This window comes from Cibotium barometz, chromosome 52, assembly GCF_041138505.1.
Source record: "Cibotium barometz isolate CiBa-2024 chromosome 52, ASM4113850v1, whole genome shotgun sequence".
Taxonomy (NCBI): Eukaryota; Viridiplantae; Streptophyta; class Polypodiopsida; order Cyatheales; family Cibotiaceae; genus Cibotium; species Cibotium barometz.
In genome coordinates this window covers 42,027,219-42,044,600 of record NC_141097.1, presented here as the reverse complement: position 1 = coordinate 42,044,600, position 17,382 = coordinate 42,027,219, and the positions used below count along the sequence as shown (strand labels likewise).

Genomic DNA, 17,382 nt, shown 5'->3' with positions numbered 1-17,382 from the left:
TGTACACAATGTTCTTTACTTCCATGGGCCACTATCATTGCAACTCTTTTACAAAGACACCATATTATGATCTAAAACTTGCATTGTATTCCAAAGCAAATTTACAAGACCACAACATTACATGACAAACTCTGGCCGAGATGTTGATGAACACATGCAACAATACATGAAAGTAAGGGTGTACACAATGTTCTTTACTTCCATGGGCCGCCATCATTGCTACTTCTTCACAAAGACACCCTAGAGGGATGCAAATTCCATATATTTAAAAGAAAAATTGCAATATTGTAGCATATTAAGACCGCAAGTATGCTAGGAGAAAATGGAAGATCATTTTTAAGGAGCATGATACAAGTAGTACTCCAAAAAGAACATCGGAAGTTATAGAGTGCAGTCTCATTGAGCGCAAGGTGAATGAAGCAATGTGGAAAATCCGAAGGACATGCATTGGCAGCAGCAAGGTCACATGGCAGTGAAACGCCTCGTGGGGGTAAGAGGTGTGGGCAACAAGTATACACCGTATCTTATGTGGGGAAGTGACGAAGGCTTAATTGTGTGTGTAACAAAGGGTGTAGGTTACAAGTTAATGCCTTAAAGGATTAAGTTACCCTCTTGCACATCGAGGTGTCAAATCTTAAAGTCAGTTTAAGTAGGCAAAAAACTATAATGACCAGAGTGAGTCATGACTTATTCAAGTACCCTGATGAAGCATTCAAAAGCACCTAAAAGCAATGACTTGTTCAAGTACCTTGAAGCATTTAGAAGCACCTAAAAGCAGTCAAAAGCACATAAATGTGATGACTTGGTCAAGTACTCTAAAGCAGTCAAAATCATATGAGGAGTGACTTGTTTAAGTACTCTAAAGTAGTCAAAAGCACATAAAAGCAGTGACTTGTTTGAGCACTCTAAAGCAGACAAAAGTACATAAAAGGAGTGACTTGCTCAATTATAATGCTAAAGCAATCAACAGTACATAAAAGGAGTGGCTTGCTCAATTATGATAAAGCAGTTAAAAGCACATAAAAGTAGCGGCTTGTTTCAAGTACTCTAAAGTAGTCAAAAGCACATAAAAGTAGTGACATGCTCAAGCACTCTAAAGTAGACAAAAGCACATAAAAGCAACGATTTTTAGGTGCTTCTAAATGCTATCAGGGTACTTTTAGCTGCCTTTGACTGATTAGAAGTGCTTTAAAGCACCTGAGAAGTTCTTAGGTTTGGATAGCTTTGAGTACTTTTAGCTGCCTTTGACTGATTAGAAGTGCTTTAAAGCACCTGAGAAGTTCTTAGGTTTGGATAGTTTTGAGTGCTTTTCACTGCTTGGAAGCAGTAGAGTAAGTGACTCCTTTTTGGTACTTTAAAGCACTACATAGTATAGCTTACCATTGCTTTGAAGTAGTGAAAAAGTGGATAGTTGCTTTAAAGTAGTACAAAACTTAATGGTTGATTTAATGTGTTCATGTACTGCTTACCTATGTTTTGCAAGAACAAAATGCCAATTTAGAGAGGGAATTAGAGGAAGTGCAATCTCAATGCTTATTTGTTGGTGGTTTGCTTTTGCAAATTCAGAACGGGCATAAATACTACTAGAAGTGCAAACTGCCAGAACGAAGGAGAAATCGCATTTTTAGCAGGCGCCGTTTTTCTGAGCTGATTTTGATATTTCTACTTTCACAAATCAAATTGCTCTAATTCCTCATAGCTCCAGGGGTTTTCAAGCATGCTCTACAAGCTGGTGAAGTCAGAATTTAATTTCATCAAGTCTACAGGGCCTAATGAGAATTTGCTGGTTTTTGATTATCCATGCCTACATTAAGCTATTTGCTAATTACTCACTAATTACATCTTAATTATTTACTAATCACTTTGTTAATGATGTTGATTCTAGTGTTTGATCCACCATAGCTCATCACATTACTCTAATTTCAACAGAGTCAAGAGTCACTTGAGGACCCTCCTTAGATGCTTTGATGTAAACACTATAAATTGAGGCATTAGCCTAATGGAAATTTGCTGGTTTTTTATTATCCATGCCTACATTAAGCTATTTGCTAATTACTTAATTACATCTTAATTATTTACTAATCACTTTGTTAATGATGTTGATTCTAGTGTTTGATCCACCATAGCTCATCATATTACTCTAGTTTCAACAGAGTCAAGAGTCACTGGGATTAGATGCTTTGATGTAAACACTATAACTTGAGGCATTGGCCTAATGAGAATTTACTGGTTTTTGATTATCCATGCCTACATTAAGCTATTTGCTAATTACTCACTAATTACGTCTTAATTATTTACTAATCACTTTGTTAATGATATTGATTCTAGTGTTTGATTCACCATAGCTCATCACATTACTCTAATTTCAACAGAGTCAAGAGTCACTTGAGGACCCTCCTATATAATAGGGACATGGGGCACACTCAAGGGATGTTCTCTTGTGTAGAGGATTGCATCTACTCTTATGCCATTTCACACTAGAGCTATGTGCTGCTAGAATGATGTCATATCTCTTGGTGGTATGGGACACCAAGGTAAGGTATGTGGTACTTCATTGTATTTATGTGTGCACCCTTGGGCTCGGGGGTGGTTGGGTGGATGAGTTTATGCCTGGTTCATGCATGTTTATGCATGGTTATTAACTAGAGAGATCTTAGGGTTTTAACAATGGTGGTGAAAACCTCTGGAATCATTGCTTGTCTTTTAACCCTTGAAGTATTTGATTGTTAGGAGTTGAACACCCCCATGAGTCCAATCTAACCCTTGAAGTATTTGATTGTTAGGAGTTGAACACCCCCATGAGTCCAATCTAACCCTTTATATGATGATCTTTCATCTGGCAACATTTATTTGGTTATTGATGGATTCTTTAACCTTTGCACTCCTTTGATGATGATTCATCAGATCACCATATTATATTTGTATAGGAGGTTCTTGTGACATTCTACCTTTGCCAAGTAGTGATTCTTGTAGCTAATTAGCATTTGTTTTACCATGATGTGAGCAATAGGTTCTTGTGTCTACCTCCATTTTTAGGAGAGTTACAAGCTTGTGTGACCTTAACTACTACTTGTTCAAAGAGTGGGTTCATGTAGTTGATTTGTGGAGACATCTCTAATTGCATCCCTTCGTTGGATGAAGTGATAGGCAATTCCTCATGGTGTGGGAAGGTAGACTTTTCCATGTGGTTAGGCTGTTTTTGCTTTGATCTCCATACCATAGAATTATCAATATGATGGTATTACCCTTATAGTATCCCTGAGTCTAAAATAGGTCTGTGGGTACTCATATTTGATGAATTCTTAGGTATCAAGCATGGTATCTTTGAAGAATTCTTAGGTATAAAGCATGGTACCTTGGTTGTTGGGTTCTTTGTTTTAGTGCATATTTCTTCTTGGTGGGTGGAGCATGGTTTGCCTTTTTGGGATCCAAACTTGGCTTACACCTTCATGATAGCCTTGGGCTTGCAGCAGTATTAGCTTTGGAATCCACACTTCCTTTACTTATATTTTCTTGTGTAATTATTTTGAATGCCATGGTTGAGGCTACCTTATTTTCTTTGTTATAGGTTTGACCATTGGTTTCACCATCGTGGTTTTTTCCTTATAGTAGAATTTGCATCCTTGGGTTCTTTGCTAGACATGGGTTTGACCATTGGTTCCACTATTGGAAATTATTTTTAGGAGTGGTTGTTGTAGACGAGGTTTTGTGGTTGAGATCTTGTGGAGGGGAATCCTAAGACGTAGTGGTTGTATCTTGGATGGTCCTTTCTTTAGATAGATGTGGCCCTTACTCCTAGCCTTAGTGAAATGAAATGGTCACGTTCACAGAGATTTGTAGTTTGAGGACTCTGAATATGTAGATTTGGGACTAGTTCCTACTTTAGGAATATGGATTATTTAGAGAGTCCATAAAAAAGGATCTTTGATGGAAAAGGTGGGTCTTCATTAAGAGATCTGCTTTCCAACACGACGTCTAGCACTCAAAACTTATATTTCAAGGGGTTAGACTCCACATAAACTGTGCATTTAAAAGATCCTAGACATGGCATACCTTGAGTGTCAGTTCATGTAATCCATTCATGAGCTTGCAAGCTTGGATTGCCTATACAACACCATAGCTCATATATGTTATGAGATTGTGTTGCCTGTAAGGACATTAGATGCTTGTTATGAGAATATATTTTAAGTCCTCTTTAAGAATATTATTTTTCCCTCTTGAGTAATTTGGGGACGCCTAGGTTACTCTTGCGTCATGCCGGCTAGGTTAATATCGTGGGTGACACCACTATAAATATTAATACGTGCGGTATATGACGTATGCTTGGGGCCGTCTATGATTATTTCAGTTAGGTTTGTATTGGTAGGGTGATCCTTGGAAGTACTTATGCCTGGTAGTCATGAGTTGGTTATGGTTTGTGCCTGTTTAATATTTGTGGGATTAATTTAATTATTAATTGGGCTTATATTTTCAGGTGAAGAAGATTACGAGGATTGATAAATAATGTCGAGGAGAATGTTTCTTATGTTTATCATATTTAATTTTTGACAAGCATAGTAGCTTGCAACCTTAGCATATGATTTTTCCATTTTGAACTTTAGGAAAGATACATTTATAATATGGAATTTATTAAAGCCTATGGCTTTACCCTAGTCCCAATATTAGACACTCTATTTTTGTAAAAGAAGAGTGCCGTGCTCTTAAAAAGCACCTTTTGTATATTTTGGGGGCTATGGACTATTTTTTTAAAAAGCTAATTAAATACCCTTGTGTGGGGGAAGGCCACGCACAAAGGGGGGGGAAGATTGCACCCAGCATGGTGTTGATGGTGATGTTTTTATTTCTCTTGTCTTATGTTTTGTTATATGCTTTAATTTTCAATTTAATTCAAGTAGTTGTTTTAATATTTGATATATTTTATGAGTTTTTGATTATTCTCTTCAAGAAGATTAAAGGATCCCGTTTCAATGCTTTTGATTCCCAAGCTAATTTTAAAGCCAATTTCTATTCTAGGAATCCATTGGAATGGTTCAGGTTTCAAAGTCTTAGGTTGTAAAGCTTCAAGTTGTTGAGCTTTTTTGCTGTTTTAGCTTTGGCAAGATGTTTTTAGACTCTACAGTCTCATGTTTAGGCAAGGGTTTTTCTGGTGAGTGTAACATGAAGGATGTCTCATGGGTTTCAAAAAAATTGGTTTTTTTTGCTTTCATCAATGGAGTACTAGGTGTTAACCAACCAATCATAAATTGAAATTAACATTTGATATTATTTTAAGTGAGAATTGTGTGTGTGAGATATGTTGGATGTTAAAGGAGATGCTCTGCACCATAGACTCACAGACAAAACACACATACAAGATCAGAGAGTGACAAGGACAATAGCAATAGCTGGAATGTACTCAATAAGATAATGAGCATGTGGAGTATAACATAATAGTAGGGATGACATGGCTACTAACACACTGAGGGTGTGTTCTCATCACGGAGAAAAAACCTCTATTTAGCATAAGGTAAAGAGTGCTTGTGATCAGCTCTCTATTCACACTTGAACTTCCTGGAGGTAGAAGACTACCCCCCCTTGAAAGCTTAAAAATAAAGCTTATAAAAATTTTATTTTTTAGCTTTTAAAAAAATATAAAAAAAAGACTTTATTTTAAATTCCAAAGAAAGCTTTTTCAAAGCTTGAAAAAAAAAGCTCTAAAAAAGGGGGAAGAAAATATGAATTTTGAGAAAAAAATCTCTGAGAATATCTGGAATTTTTTCTCTTAAAACCTCTTGGCTTTCCGCATTTCGGGAAACCTTTTGGCTTTTCGAATTCCGGAAAATCTTTTGACCTTTCGGATTCCGGAAACTTTTGACCTTTCACATTCTGATTTTTTTTTTGTCTTTTCATTTTCCCAAAACTGTTGGCTTTCCGTATTCTAGGAAGACCGTTGGGATTTCGAAATTTTTTGACTGTTCATATTCTAAATGCGTTCGGGGTAAATTAAAATTTTTAAAAAATTCTTAAAAATTATTAAAAAATTAGACAAAGGTTATTTTAAATTTTTGAAAAATGTGGGGTTGGTGTTGGCATGTGGTGTGTCCATTCAGGCCCCCGTGACCATTCAAATTCCTTTAAAAATATATTTTTTGACCCAAAAATTTAAAAAATCCATTAAAATTATAAATTTTCATTAGATTTGAGAATTGTTGGGCGGAATTTGAAATTTCATGAACGATGGGATTCTCAGGAGAAATTAGAAATATCCTAGAAATTATTTTTAAAAATTCTAAAAATTGATATTTTTTAAAATATCAATGGCATTTTAGCAAATTTAATTGCTAATTTTTTTTAGAAAAATATAGGTTTGGAATGCCGTAAGATAGGTTTGGTGGAATTCAAAATTATCGTATTTTGAGGCCCTATTAAATTAGGGAAAATTTGGAAAAAATCATGATAATTTTTTTTCTCGAGAATTTAATATTTTTGAGGGTTATTTAATGTTGAAGTACGTTTTCTCGTGCCGACATTAGATTGATGTGGATTATTCACATATTATTAATATGATTGTACATCGTATTAGTAGTTATTTCTGTTTGGATTAATTCTAAACAATGTTTTCATGATTTTTTTACCATTGTTTAGCCATTCTTTTTGGACATGTTCCTTAATTTCTTTTGATGGCTATAATTTGCATTCAAAGTGTGTTTCACCTTTGACACTTTTCCATGATAATTTATTTTACACTTTTTTAAGTGTGGTCTATGCTTAATTTCCTAAGCCTAAGAATTATATTGTAGAGTATATGCTTAGTGCATCTGTTTCTGGAAAAGCATCAAATTGGAAAAAATATCCTCCAATGATGGACTTTGTCTATAACAGTTTTAAACATACGGCTACTGGTTTTAGTCCGTTCATGCTTATGTATGGGTATCAACCCAAGGCACCTATTGATGTTGTTCTTAAGGACATCGAGCTTGGTGCATCGAGGGATTTCTTGCGTGATATGCCAAGAAATGCTGATCGAAGCTCGGGATTCTATCAGGAGTGCTCAGGATAGGGCACGGTTCTATGCTGATAGAGGACGCTAAATTTGGTCTTTTGAACCAGGAGCGTTGGTTTATTTAAAATTTCCTAAAGATTTTCAGACTTTGTTAAAAGAAAAATTCTCAAATTTATCTCCTAGATATTGTGGCTCATTTCGATTTATACATCGGATTGGCACGATTGCGCGTATGAACTTAACCTACCTCCACATGTTAGAGTTCATCCAGTCTTTCATATCAAAAGATTGAAAGGGAAACTGGGAGGTGAGGATAACATAGTTACTCATAAGAACTCATTGAAGTCAAAGAATTATCCTATGTTCCACATGAACATGATAAGGTACTTGAATTCAGGGAAAGAAAACTTTGTAGTTGACTAATCCCTGAGGTTAAAATTAGGTGGAAATATAGGGAAATAGAGGATTCGACTTGGGAGTCGATTGAGATTGTTCAGCGCGCAGTTCTCCTTCTTTTCATTGCAAGAGTGCAATGTTTTGAGAGAGGGGAAGTATGTTATATGCACATTATGTGTGCATATACTAGGAGGCTAACCCACATTAGGCTTGTGAGCATGGGAGCATGGGAACAAGCTCTAGTGGAGCATGGGCTAGGACTAACCTTAAGGGTTAAGGTTAGGGTCAGGCATCCCAAGGGTCACACATGGGAGATGGACGCTCAAGAGTCATTTGAGGGCCCTCCTATATAATAGGGGCATGGGACACACTCAAGGGGGGCTTAGGCTATGGTCTCTTAATGTTATCTTAAGGCTAGGTTATGTTATGTTCTCTTGTGTAGAGGATCATAACTACTCACCTACCATTTCACACTATAGCTACATGCTACTGGATTGGAGTTATACCTCTTGATGGTATGGGACATCAAGGTAAAGGTATGAGGTACTTCATTATAATTCATGTGTGCATCCCTTGGACTCGGGGGTGGTTGGGTGGATGAGTTTATGCCTGATTTATGCATGTTATGCATAACAATTATCCAGAGAGATCTTAGGGTTTTAACAATTGCTAAGATGGAGGTTGTATGCTAGTAGAAGCTAGGGAGTAAACTCACAGTGATGATTGATGAACTATGTAAACAAGGGACTAGTCGTGTATCTATAATATAGGCATGTATACGTAGGGTTGACCATGACATGATGGCATAGATCCACGATCATAGTCGAGGCCACCGTCTACAATATAGACTTGGCCCATAAATATGTACTATATATTGCATAGTAGTGTCCCCAACTCCCATAGCCATCAGTCCCCAATGTCAGGACAAGGTGTCCAAGTGTAAGTCTATCTACTCCATGTGTGGACCATTGTGAAGTAATAATCCACCAATGTAGCATGTAGCCTATTTGGCAGTGTGCAAATCTAATCCACGTCATCTCTAAATCATCTGTCCTCCTAGGTTACCTTTTCATATAAATACGGGGATGTCAAGCACTACTCATAATGGGGGCCATATAAACATGAGCTAGCCGGTTCCTAGACAATACAATATGAGGGTGGATCGTTGATATCTAACAAAAAGACCCATATCTTACACAAATACAATTAAGAGGATCCACACCACATCATGTATTAGCACTTGAAGTGTGGATCCTTCTCCCCAAAAGCACTTGAGATCCCCATAGCCACTAGGGATAAGAGAACCTTTTACTACTCCCAAATTATACATCAGCTATAATTAAGGACATAGAGTTAAGAAGGAAGAACAAACCACCCATTTAGAATTAAGGAAGGAATATCGATGGTGCCTTAGAAAAGATTCTAATAAAAACTCTCATTTCCCTGACTTCACATGAAGTCATTTCAAATGATTGAACTTGTTGTTTAGCGGCACAACATACTCTAGGCGGAATACTATAATACCTTAGGTGGATTCACCATAGAGATATAATAAAGCATAAATGTCACTTCAAATCTTCTTTGTAATTACTATATGTACAAGCACCAAGCGCTCATTATACACCAAATTCATACAAAAGATTCATTTTGTTATATAGAAGATAAATATTATAATGAGAACCAAATGCTCGTTATACACCAGATTCATACAAGCACCAAGCGCTCATTATACACCATATTCACACAATAGATTCATTGTAATAGAGGATGAACATTAATACAATTTAATTCCAATTATGTTTCTACATTACTTTTTTCCCAGACGAAGTGGCCAGTGATTGTTATTGTTTAGATTGGTTTTTGTGCTTTTGTTGAGGTACCCTTCTGTTGGATGTTTTGCCTGAGGGATGACAGTGGTAATACAGTTAGAAATAGCTTGCTGGATGAAGTGCCTAGAAGCTCCTTGTTCAATCATTTTTTTCTACAGCTCACTGGATGATGTTGCCGAGGAGCCTAGTTGATTCATTTTTTATTTATTTTGTATCTCTCCAGAAGGTTTGCCTAGAAGGATCATTGTATGAGGTATGCCTGGCAGCCTGCTTGTCTTGTGGATGGGAAGCCAGTTCCTCCACACTCCACCGACTACTCTGACTGCTCCGACCGCCGTCACACCGCTCGTCGGTGCCCTCCAAGCACTCCGACCGACGATGTGCTCCGACCACTCGGTGCCCTCCGAGCACTTCAACCGCCGATGTGCTGCGACCACCGGTGCCCTCCGACCACTCCGACTGCCGTCACCGCCGGTGCCCTCCGACCGTCGGTGCTCTTCGACGCCTCTGACTGCTGATACCCTTTGACATCTCATACGTACATGGCCAACTCTGATGGCACTCATGGAGGCAACACCCCTCTCCCTTTCCCAAGGCAGGGAGAGATCCTCTTCGAGATCCTGAGCACCATCTTCCTTCCCCCTCTCCCTTTCCCAAGGTAGGGAGAGTTCCTCTTCGAGATGCTCATGTGAGCACCACCTGAGGAGGAGGACACCCAAGGAGGAGTTAAGGGGAGCACTCTCGAAGCAGCATGGGAGGGTCTGGAACACACTCTCACAGAGGAGGACACTCTCTCATGTATCACCTTGAGGTCTAGCACAGTCCTTCTATCGGACCGGAGTCTCCCTTGTATCATTCCTTTTTGGTATTTTGATTGGAGTGTTGCGCTCTATGTGGTGTTTTTGTCTATCTCTTTGTGTGAGCGAGGTGAGTGAGGTGTGAGTGGTGTGTGTGGTGTGAGTGAGAGGCCTGTAGGGGTAGTGCGGTGCTAGGTGGTGGTCGGAGAGCACGGTAGATAGTGTATCACCTTGAGGTCTAGCACAGTCCTTCTATCGGAGTGGAGTCTCCCTTGTATCATTCCTCTTTGGTATTTTGATTGGAACCATGGGCTTAGAAGCTTGTCCATGCATTGATCAATATGTATGCTAAATGTAGGATGCTAGCAAAAGCACATGAAGTGTTTGATAAACTTGTGGTTTATAATGTAGTCTCATGGGGAATGCAATGATTGCAAGCTATGAACATGAGCATGGTGAGGAAGCACTTAACTGTCGGGAAAAAATTCAAGTTGAGAGTGTTTCTCCAATGTTAGATATCATTTTTATTTATCATTCTAAAGGCTTAGAACAATATCATAACCTCAGAGCAAGTCAATGAAATACATGATAAGATATTTAGAAAGGGGGTATTAGAAGGAGACCTTGTTCTTGTAATGCATTATTAGATACATACGCCATGGCATGATAGCAAAATACCAAGAAGTATTTGACATGCTTCCACATCAGAATGTAGTCTTATGAGCACTATCTTGATCACATCAGAATGTAGTCTTATGAGCACTATTTTGATCACAAGATATGTAGAGCATGATTGGGGATGAGAAAGTATGATAGCAAAAGACCAAGAATTGTTTAACATGCCCCCACATCTAAACGTAGGCTTATGTGCACTATCGTCTGCTCACAAGTTATGTGCACTATCATCTGATCACAAGTTATGTGGAGCATGATTGGGGAAGCATAAAATAGTTTTAATCAGAGGATGTCTCTCCAAATGTTGTTATGTTTGCTTGTAACTTGAATGCTTGTGGCAACAGTGGCACCATAGGAGCCATAAACAAGGAAAAAGACCACATTTGGGATTTTGGGAAAATCCTGTTACTAATCCAAAGTCGTCGGACAATGTGGATTTAGAACCTACTCTTCAAGAGCTTTCTAAAGATATGTCAGATGAGCTAGTTTTGACAAAAGCTTAAAAGGGTTCACCGTTTTAAAGAGAAAGAGATTATGAATACTTTCACAATAATGGCATGATGATGGTGAGGTGAATTGGCACATCAAAAGCATTCATAGGTGGGATATGTCAATTATTTGTTTTGAGAATTTCGAAGAGAAAGAGATTATGAATACTTTCACAATGATGGTGAGGTGAATTGGTACACAAAACCATTCATAGGTACAAGGATCACATTTTCTATTGTTGGATATATTGTATCTTATGGGTAGCATCATACAACATGAGTTTCATGGCAAAACAACATGATTTCTCAAGTCGAGTTCTGCCAAAGATGGTGTACTTTACATCACAACACGACAAAGACATGAGTTACTATGGCTGCGAATGTGTAACACACTAAACATGTCAAACTAAAAAGGAATAAATCAAACGTTTTGGTGCCCTATTTCACTTTCATAGTTTCGAGTGAACATGGGACTGTAAGAGCCTTTGGTTAATTAAAGGCTTAATGGGTCACTCAAAAATATGTAGGATAGCAAGTGAGTCCAATAAAAGGGGTTTTTTTCTCTTGTGGACTTATAGAAAATTAGGGGATTTTTAATTGAAATGGTGAAAATTTTGATACATAAGGGGTACTTTAATTTTGATACATAAGAGGTACATAAGGGGTCCATTATTTTAAAGAGAAAGATATTATGAATACTTTCACAACAATGATGGTGAGGTGAATTGGCACATTAAAGGCATTCATAGGTGGGATATGTCAACTATGTGTTTGGAGAATTTGGAAGAGAAAGAGATTATGAATACTTTCACAATGATGGTGAGGTGAAGTGGCACACAAAAGCATTCATAGGTGCAAGGAGCACATTTTCTATTGTTGGATATACTGTATGTTATGGGTAGCATCACTCAACAACACGAGTTTTCATGGCAAAACAACATGATTTCTCAAGTTGGGTTTTGCCAAAGGTGGTGTACTTTACATCACAACATGGCAAAGACATGAGTACTATGGCTGCGAATGTATGACACACTAAACGTGTCAAATTAAAAAGGAATAAATCAAACGTTTCGGTGCCCTATTTCACTTTCATAGTTTCAAGTGAACATGGGATTGTAAGAGCCTTTGGTTAATTAAAGGTTCACTGAGGTCACTCAAAAATATGCAAGATAACAAGTGAGTTCAAGAGAAGAGTTTTTTTTTCTTATGGAGTCACAAAAAAAATTACATACATAAGGGTTTTTTAATTGAAATGGTGAAAATTTTGATACATAAGAGGTACTTTAATTGTAATAAGTGTTACAAGAGAAGGAGATTTTATAAAATTAAAAAACCCGTAAGTCGAGGCTTTTTTAAATACCTTGTGAATATTGTTTTTAAAATTAAAAAATCCGCGAGCTGCTTGTGAGCAGAAAAAACAGTACAGAATTCTCGAAATCGGCTCCTGGGTCCTGTAGAGGAACATACTCGCCTTCTACTCCATGAAGAGTCTCTGGGGAGGAGCACACACATGTGCACGAACACATTTTTCCCCCTCTACTTTTTTATATATATCTACATGACCATACACAAGGTTACTTACTTATGGAGTATATAAGATAGCATGTGAGTTGAACATAAGGAGGTTAACTTTTCATTATGAACTTCCTTTCACATGTACATGATTACATAGGCAAGGGGGTTTAAAATTGAAAAGTGAAAATTTGTAATTAGATAGTTTCATTACCTCCAAATTTACAAATGGTCAAACCTAAAAGGCCAAATTCCTTGGTAAGAGGCTCTAAAAAACTCATTGAATTCCATCATCTTCCATTCATTTCAATATCGTATAAAATGTCAATATGTTTTTCATTTTATCAAGTCTCATTTATCATAAGTTTATGTCAAGTCTCATGTGTTGTTTTTTATGTCGCATGATTGTGTGGAGCACACTCTTTCTCAAAGAACCATAAAATTCAAGAATGGGCCATGCCCTCCTTTGTCATCATGTTTCATGTGCCTTGGTCATGGAGCCATTCTACCATGTTTGGCTTTCTTATAATTGATACTTGTTACTAACAATGTTGTGTTTCTTTTGATGTGCATGCACGATGCGCCTCAACATTTGTCGAGAGAGCATAAATAACTTTAATGATTACGAGGAACTACCTTATGTAAATTTATTATTTGAATTAAATATGAGAATATTTATATTTTTATTATATAAAATGTTATGTTTCTTGTGATAAGCTTGCACCTTAGTACTTATTGAGAGAAAAAAAAACTTGGATTATTAAAGGAACCTACTTTATGAAGATTTCACAATTTGAAAGTAAGAGAAGTTATGTTTTGAGTTTTTAACATTACTTTTTAATTGTATTTTTTTACTTTTTTAAAAGAAACATATTTATGATTTTGTTGCAATATTGGATTCAGATATACACAAAGAGGGCTTTAAAAGTAAGTACTTGAAAATTTTCTAGTCTCACTTACATCACTTACATCAACTCTTGGCCTATTTATTGTGCCCACACATTTGTGGTATTACCTTGGCATTGGACTCTATTCCTCAACTTGTGTGAATATATTGGTTCTCATGTTCAAGCTCATTAAGATTATTCATCGTAATGGTGATTAACGCACTTTGATTTTTCAAAGATCAAAGCCAAGCCAAATGTGTTTAAACTAGACATTGCATGAAAACGTCATTGGCCTCTCTAGTTTAGCAAATATTATATGTACTTATGTCACAAGTGCCCCCCTAGAAATCATGTAAGATTAGTGGATAAAATCTATAAAAGGGATGCCTTTAAAATCTCCAAAACCATATCAAAATACTCTAATGCTTCTTTTGGTAGGTATGGTTTTTTTAATATATCGCTATATAGTCTTATGCTAGATATCTAGTTTGATATATTGTGTAATGTTAGATACCTTGTTTGTTTTTGTAATGCTATAATTACGACAACTCCTGAGCCACTATTTTGTCTTGTGAACTTGTATTTGTGCAAAGTATCTTGCTTTATAAATGTTGGAAATATTGAATGTCAAGTTGTTTTGAGATGTTGGGCTGCACATCCCACTTTAGAATTGAGAATTCTTGTAAGTGGCAATTTGATTGGGGGTGGGGAGCAGGGCTCAAAAATAACGACATTCTAGTGTATTTGTACCATCTAGAACAAAAAAAAACCAATTGAGATTTTAAATAGCCCTTATTTTAAAGAATGATTTTTCATATATTTTAGTTGTAAAATCAGCATTTTAAATAAACCTAATCTTAATTAGAACCTATATTCACTCTACTACCCATATTGTAGAGATTTCAAAAACAAAAACCGGATAGATGTAAGGGTTATCCTTATTTTGATGGGAAAAAAATGCTTTTTTCGAGCACCGGTGGGGATTATACCCGGGCGGGTGAAAAAATAAGGTATGTAAAGAGAGAGAGAGAGAGAGAGGAGAATTTTTTAACGTCGTAGGAAACTATCTCAAGAGATCAAATTAATCTATCCGACAAGATTTGAACTTAAGACCTTTGATTCAAGAGGGAAAAGAGAGAGAAGAGAGAGAAGAGAGAGAGAGAGAACTATACAAGTTACAACGGTTGGAATAAAGAAAATGTATTACGAAATAATGATTATATTTTTGATTGCAAGCAATTGTGTCTGTAGTAAAGGCGAATGTGTAAAAACCGACCCCTAGTTGCTCCACGAATGGGAACGCCCACAGAATCTCTTCTGGGCCAACAGCATGGCTTGGGTCAGTGTAGTGGCCGGCTCGGTCACTTGGATCTCAGGAAAAGTGCTGTCCTCCAATCTCCTTTGCAGGAGCGCCATGGCTTGTCGGATGCTCGGTCGGGCTTCCACCTCCGGGTTGGCACAGGCCAATCCCACCAGAACCACCTGTTGCAGCTCATCGGCGTCAAATTCCCCGGCCAATCTGGGGTCGGCGGCGTCGGTAAGGCTCGTGGGCGAGCGCCGGTAAATGTCCCACACCCAGTCCACCAAGATGGCAGGTTCCCCTTCCTTGTTATTGTCGCCGATGGGCTTCCTCCCGGTGGCCAGCTCAAGGGCCAGAACGCCTAAGCTAAATACGTCGCAGGCGGGTGTGGCGGCGCAGGCTACGCTGCTCTCCAGCAGCATCTCCGGCCCGGCGTAGCCCCAAGTTCCCGCGCTGCCGGAGAACCTCTCGCTGCCCTTGTCGACGTCTGACAGAAAGGCAAGGCCGAAGTCGCCTAGGCGGGCGTTCATGTGCGCGTCGAACATCACGTTGGCGCTCTTGACGTCCCGGTGCACGGCAACCTGCGTCCACTCCTCGTGCATGTATGCCAAGCCGGCTGCGACCTGGCGGAGCGTCTGAGCGCGCCTGCTCCAGCCCAAGACAGTGGGGCTCTTGTGCAGCAATGATTGGAGGTCACCGAAGGGCATGTGGAGATACACTACAAGCGACTGATCGGGGTGATAGCACCAGCCGAGCAACGGCACGAGGCTGGGATGCCGGAAGGTTGTAATGAGTGACGCCTTGGTGATGAACTCGTCCTTGTCCGGCCACAGCACTCTGGAAACTCGCTTCACCGCCACCTGAAGCTGCCGGACTTGATGGCCTCTTGGCCCTCCTGATCCGGCCGATAGCGTCCCGCGATACACGATGCCGAAATTTCCACGGCCGATTATGTTGGCCGGATGGAAGCCGCCGGTGGAGTAGCTCAGCTCCTCCAAGCAGAACTCGCGGGGGAATCCGTCGATTCGGTCTGCGTCCACGATTTCCGCTGGCACATGAGAAGCCATGAACTCATGCTGCGCTCTCTTCCCCTTCCTGTAGTGGGATATGGCCTTGTGCATGTCTAACAAAGCTTCGAAACAATGTCTCCTGCAGCTGCGGACAATGATGGATCGTCTAACTATGCGTGAAGGAAGTGAAATCAAAGAAATGTCGATGATGATGGGTAAGCTGCCTTTTTCAAGAAGACGTAGCAAGCACGCAGCGTAGAGCTTTTTTAATGGACGACTGGTTGTCAGAAATGGAAAATATATAGCTCTCCACGAACCCACTCATTACTGGCCATCTTCGACCCTTCTCTCTCTCTCTCTCTCTCTCTCTCTCTCTCTCTCTCTCAAGGTCTTCGTCCACAGACGAGGAAGTTATCGTAGTGCCCCTCACGCTGGGATTTGACCCTTAGGCCTGAATTTCATTAATCAACCCTCTGACTCTTTCGATTGTTCTCTCTCCTGACTCTTTCAATTGTTCTCTCTCTAGATTCTAGAACATCATCGCATGAGCCAAGTGCACGACACGATTCACACGAGTCACGACGTAATGTCCATTTCATTTGTCGCCTCCCCTCATTCAAGCACGTTGAAGTTGCTCTTTAAGTCAGGGACTGCAAGAAAATCATGTTCGCTACGGCATTTCAAAAGAATGAATACTTTTTACAATTATCAATACAAAAAAGCTTCTTTTCTCTTGGGAAGAAGTGATGCTTTATTAAAAAAAATTCTGAAGTAGAAGTCGAAGACGAGTCGTCACTAAACAAGAGAGACTTTTCTTTTAAGTTTTAGGCAAGGATCAAGAGGCGCCTTGACAATATCTTCGTTTCAGATAAGGACTTCTCGTCTACATCTTCCTCTTTTTATTTTGCTTTTTTTTTTCTTATTATTATTTTTTTAAAAAGAGAAAAAGAGAGGAAAAAACAAAAGGGGAAAAAAAAGAAAAAAGAACAGAGTGTGGAAGACCTAGCTAACCATTTACAATCTTCAAGCATGAACTCTTCTTAGACTATAAACTTTAAGTATTAATCTATCTCAAGCTATGAGCAACATTAATCTTTACCGTATTCATATGAAATCCCTAATCTTTAAGTATTAGAAAAATGAACCTAATCATGAGATTGGTCAATTTTCCTAATCATGTGATTAACCAAGCTTTGTAACCATGAGGTTAGCCATTATTTCATAATTTAAGAGAATTTCTTCTTTTAAAATGAGGCTTGATTGAGCTTCCTCAAACTTGAGATTCACCTAAGTTTATGAAACACAAAGTAGATCATTAGTAAATGGCCACACTTAAGATTTTCAATAGTAAGAGTTTAATCAATAAGTCTTTAGTCATAAGAATCGTTAGTCCTAAACTTCTTAAGCATGATTAGGAAGTATAAATACTTCAATGCTTTAAGAATCATGAGAATTATAAGCATTAGTGTTAGCATGAAATCTTAATCGCTAACCGTAATCTTTTAT

At 38.4% G+C, this 17,382-nt stretch overlaps 1 protein-coding gene across 1 annotated transcript; it reads right to left on the bottom strand.

Annotated features, from left to right (window-relative positions):
• Nucleotides 1–14,844: 14,844 nt before the first annotated feature.
• On the bottom strand, nucleotides 14,845–15,987 carry LOC147609138 (L-type lectin-domain containing receptor kinase IV.4-like). The gene has a single exon (XM_086788719.1). It carries the CDS (start codon nucleotides 15,985–15,987, stop codon nucleotides 14,845–14,847), a length of 1,143 nt encoding a protein of 380 aa, XP_086644845.1.
• Between the last annotated feature and the right edge of the window lie 1,395 nt (nucleotides 15,988–17,382).

Coding starts and splice junctions, on each gene's coding strand:
- LOC147609138 (XM_086788719.1), bottom strand. CDS start 15,987: ATGCACAAGGCCATATCCCACTACAGGAAGGGGAAGAGAGCGCAGCAT.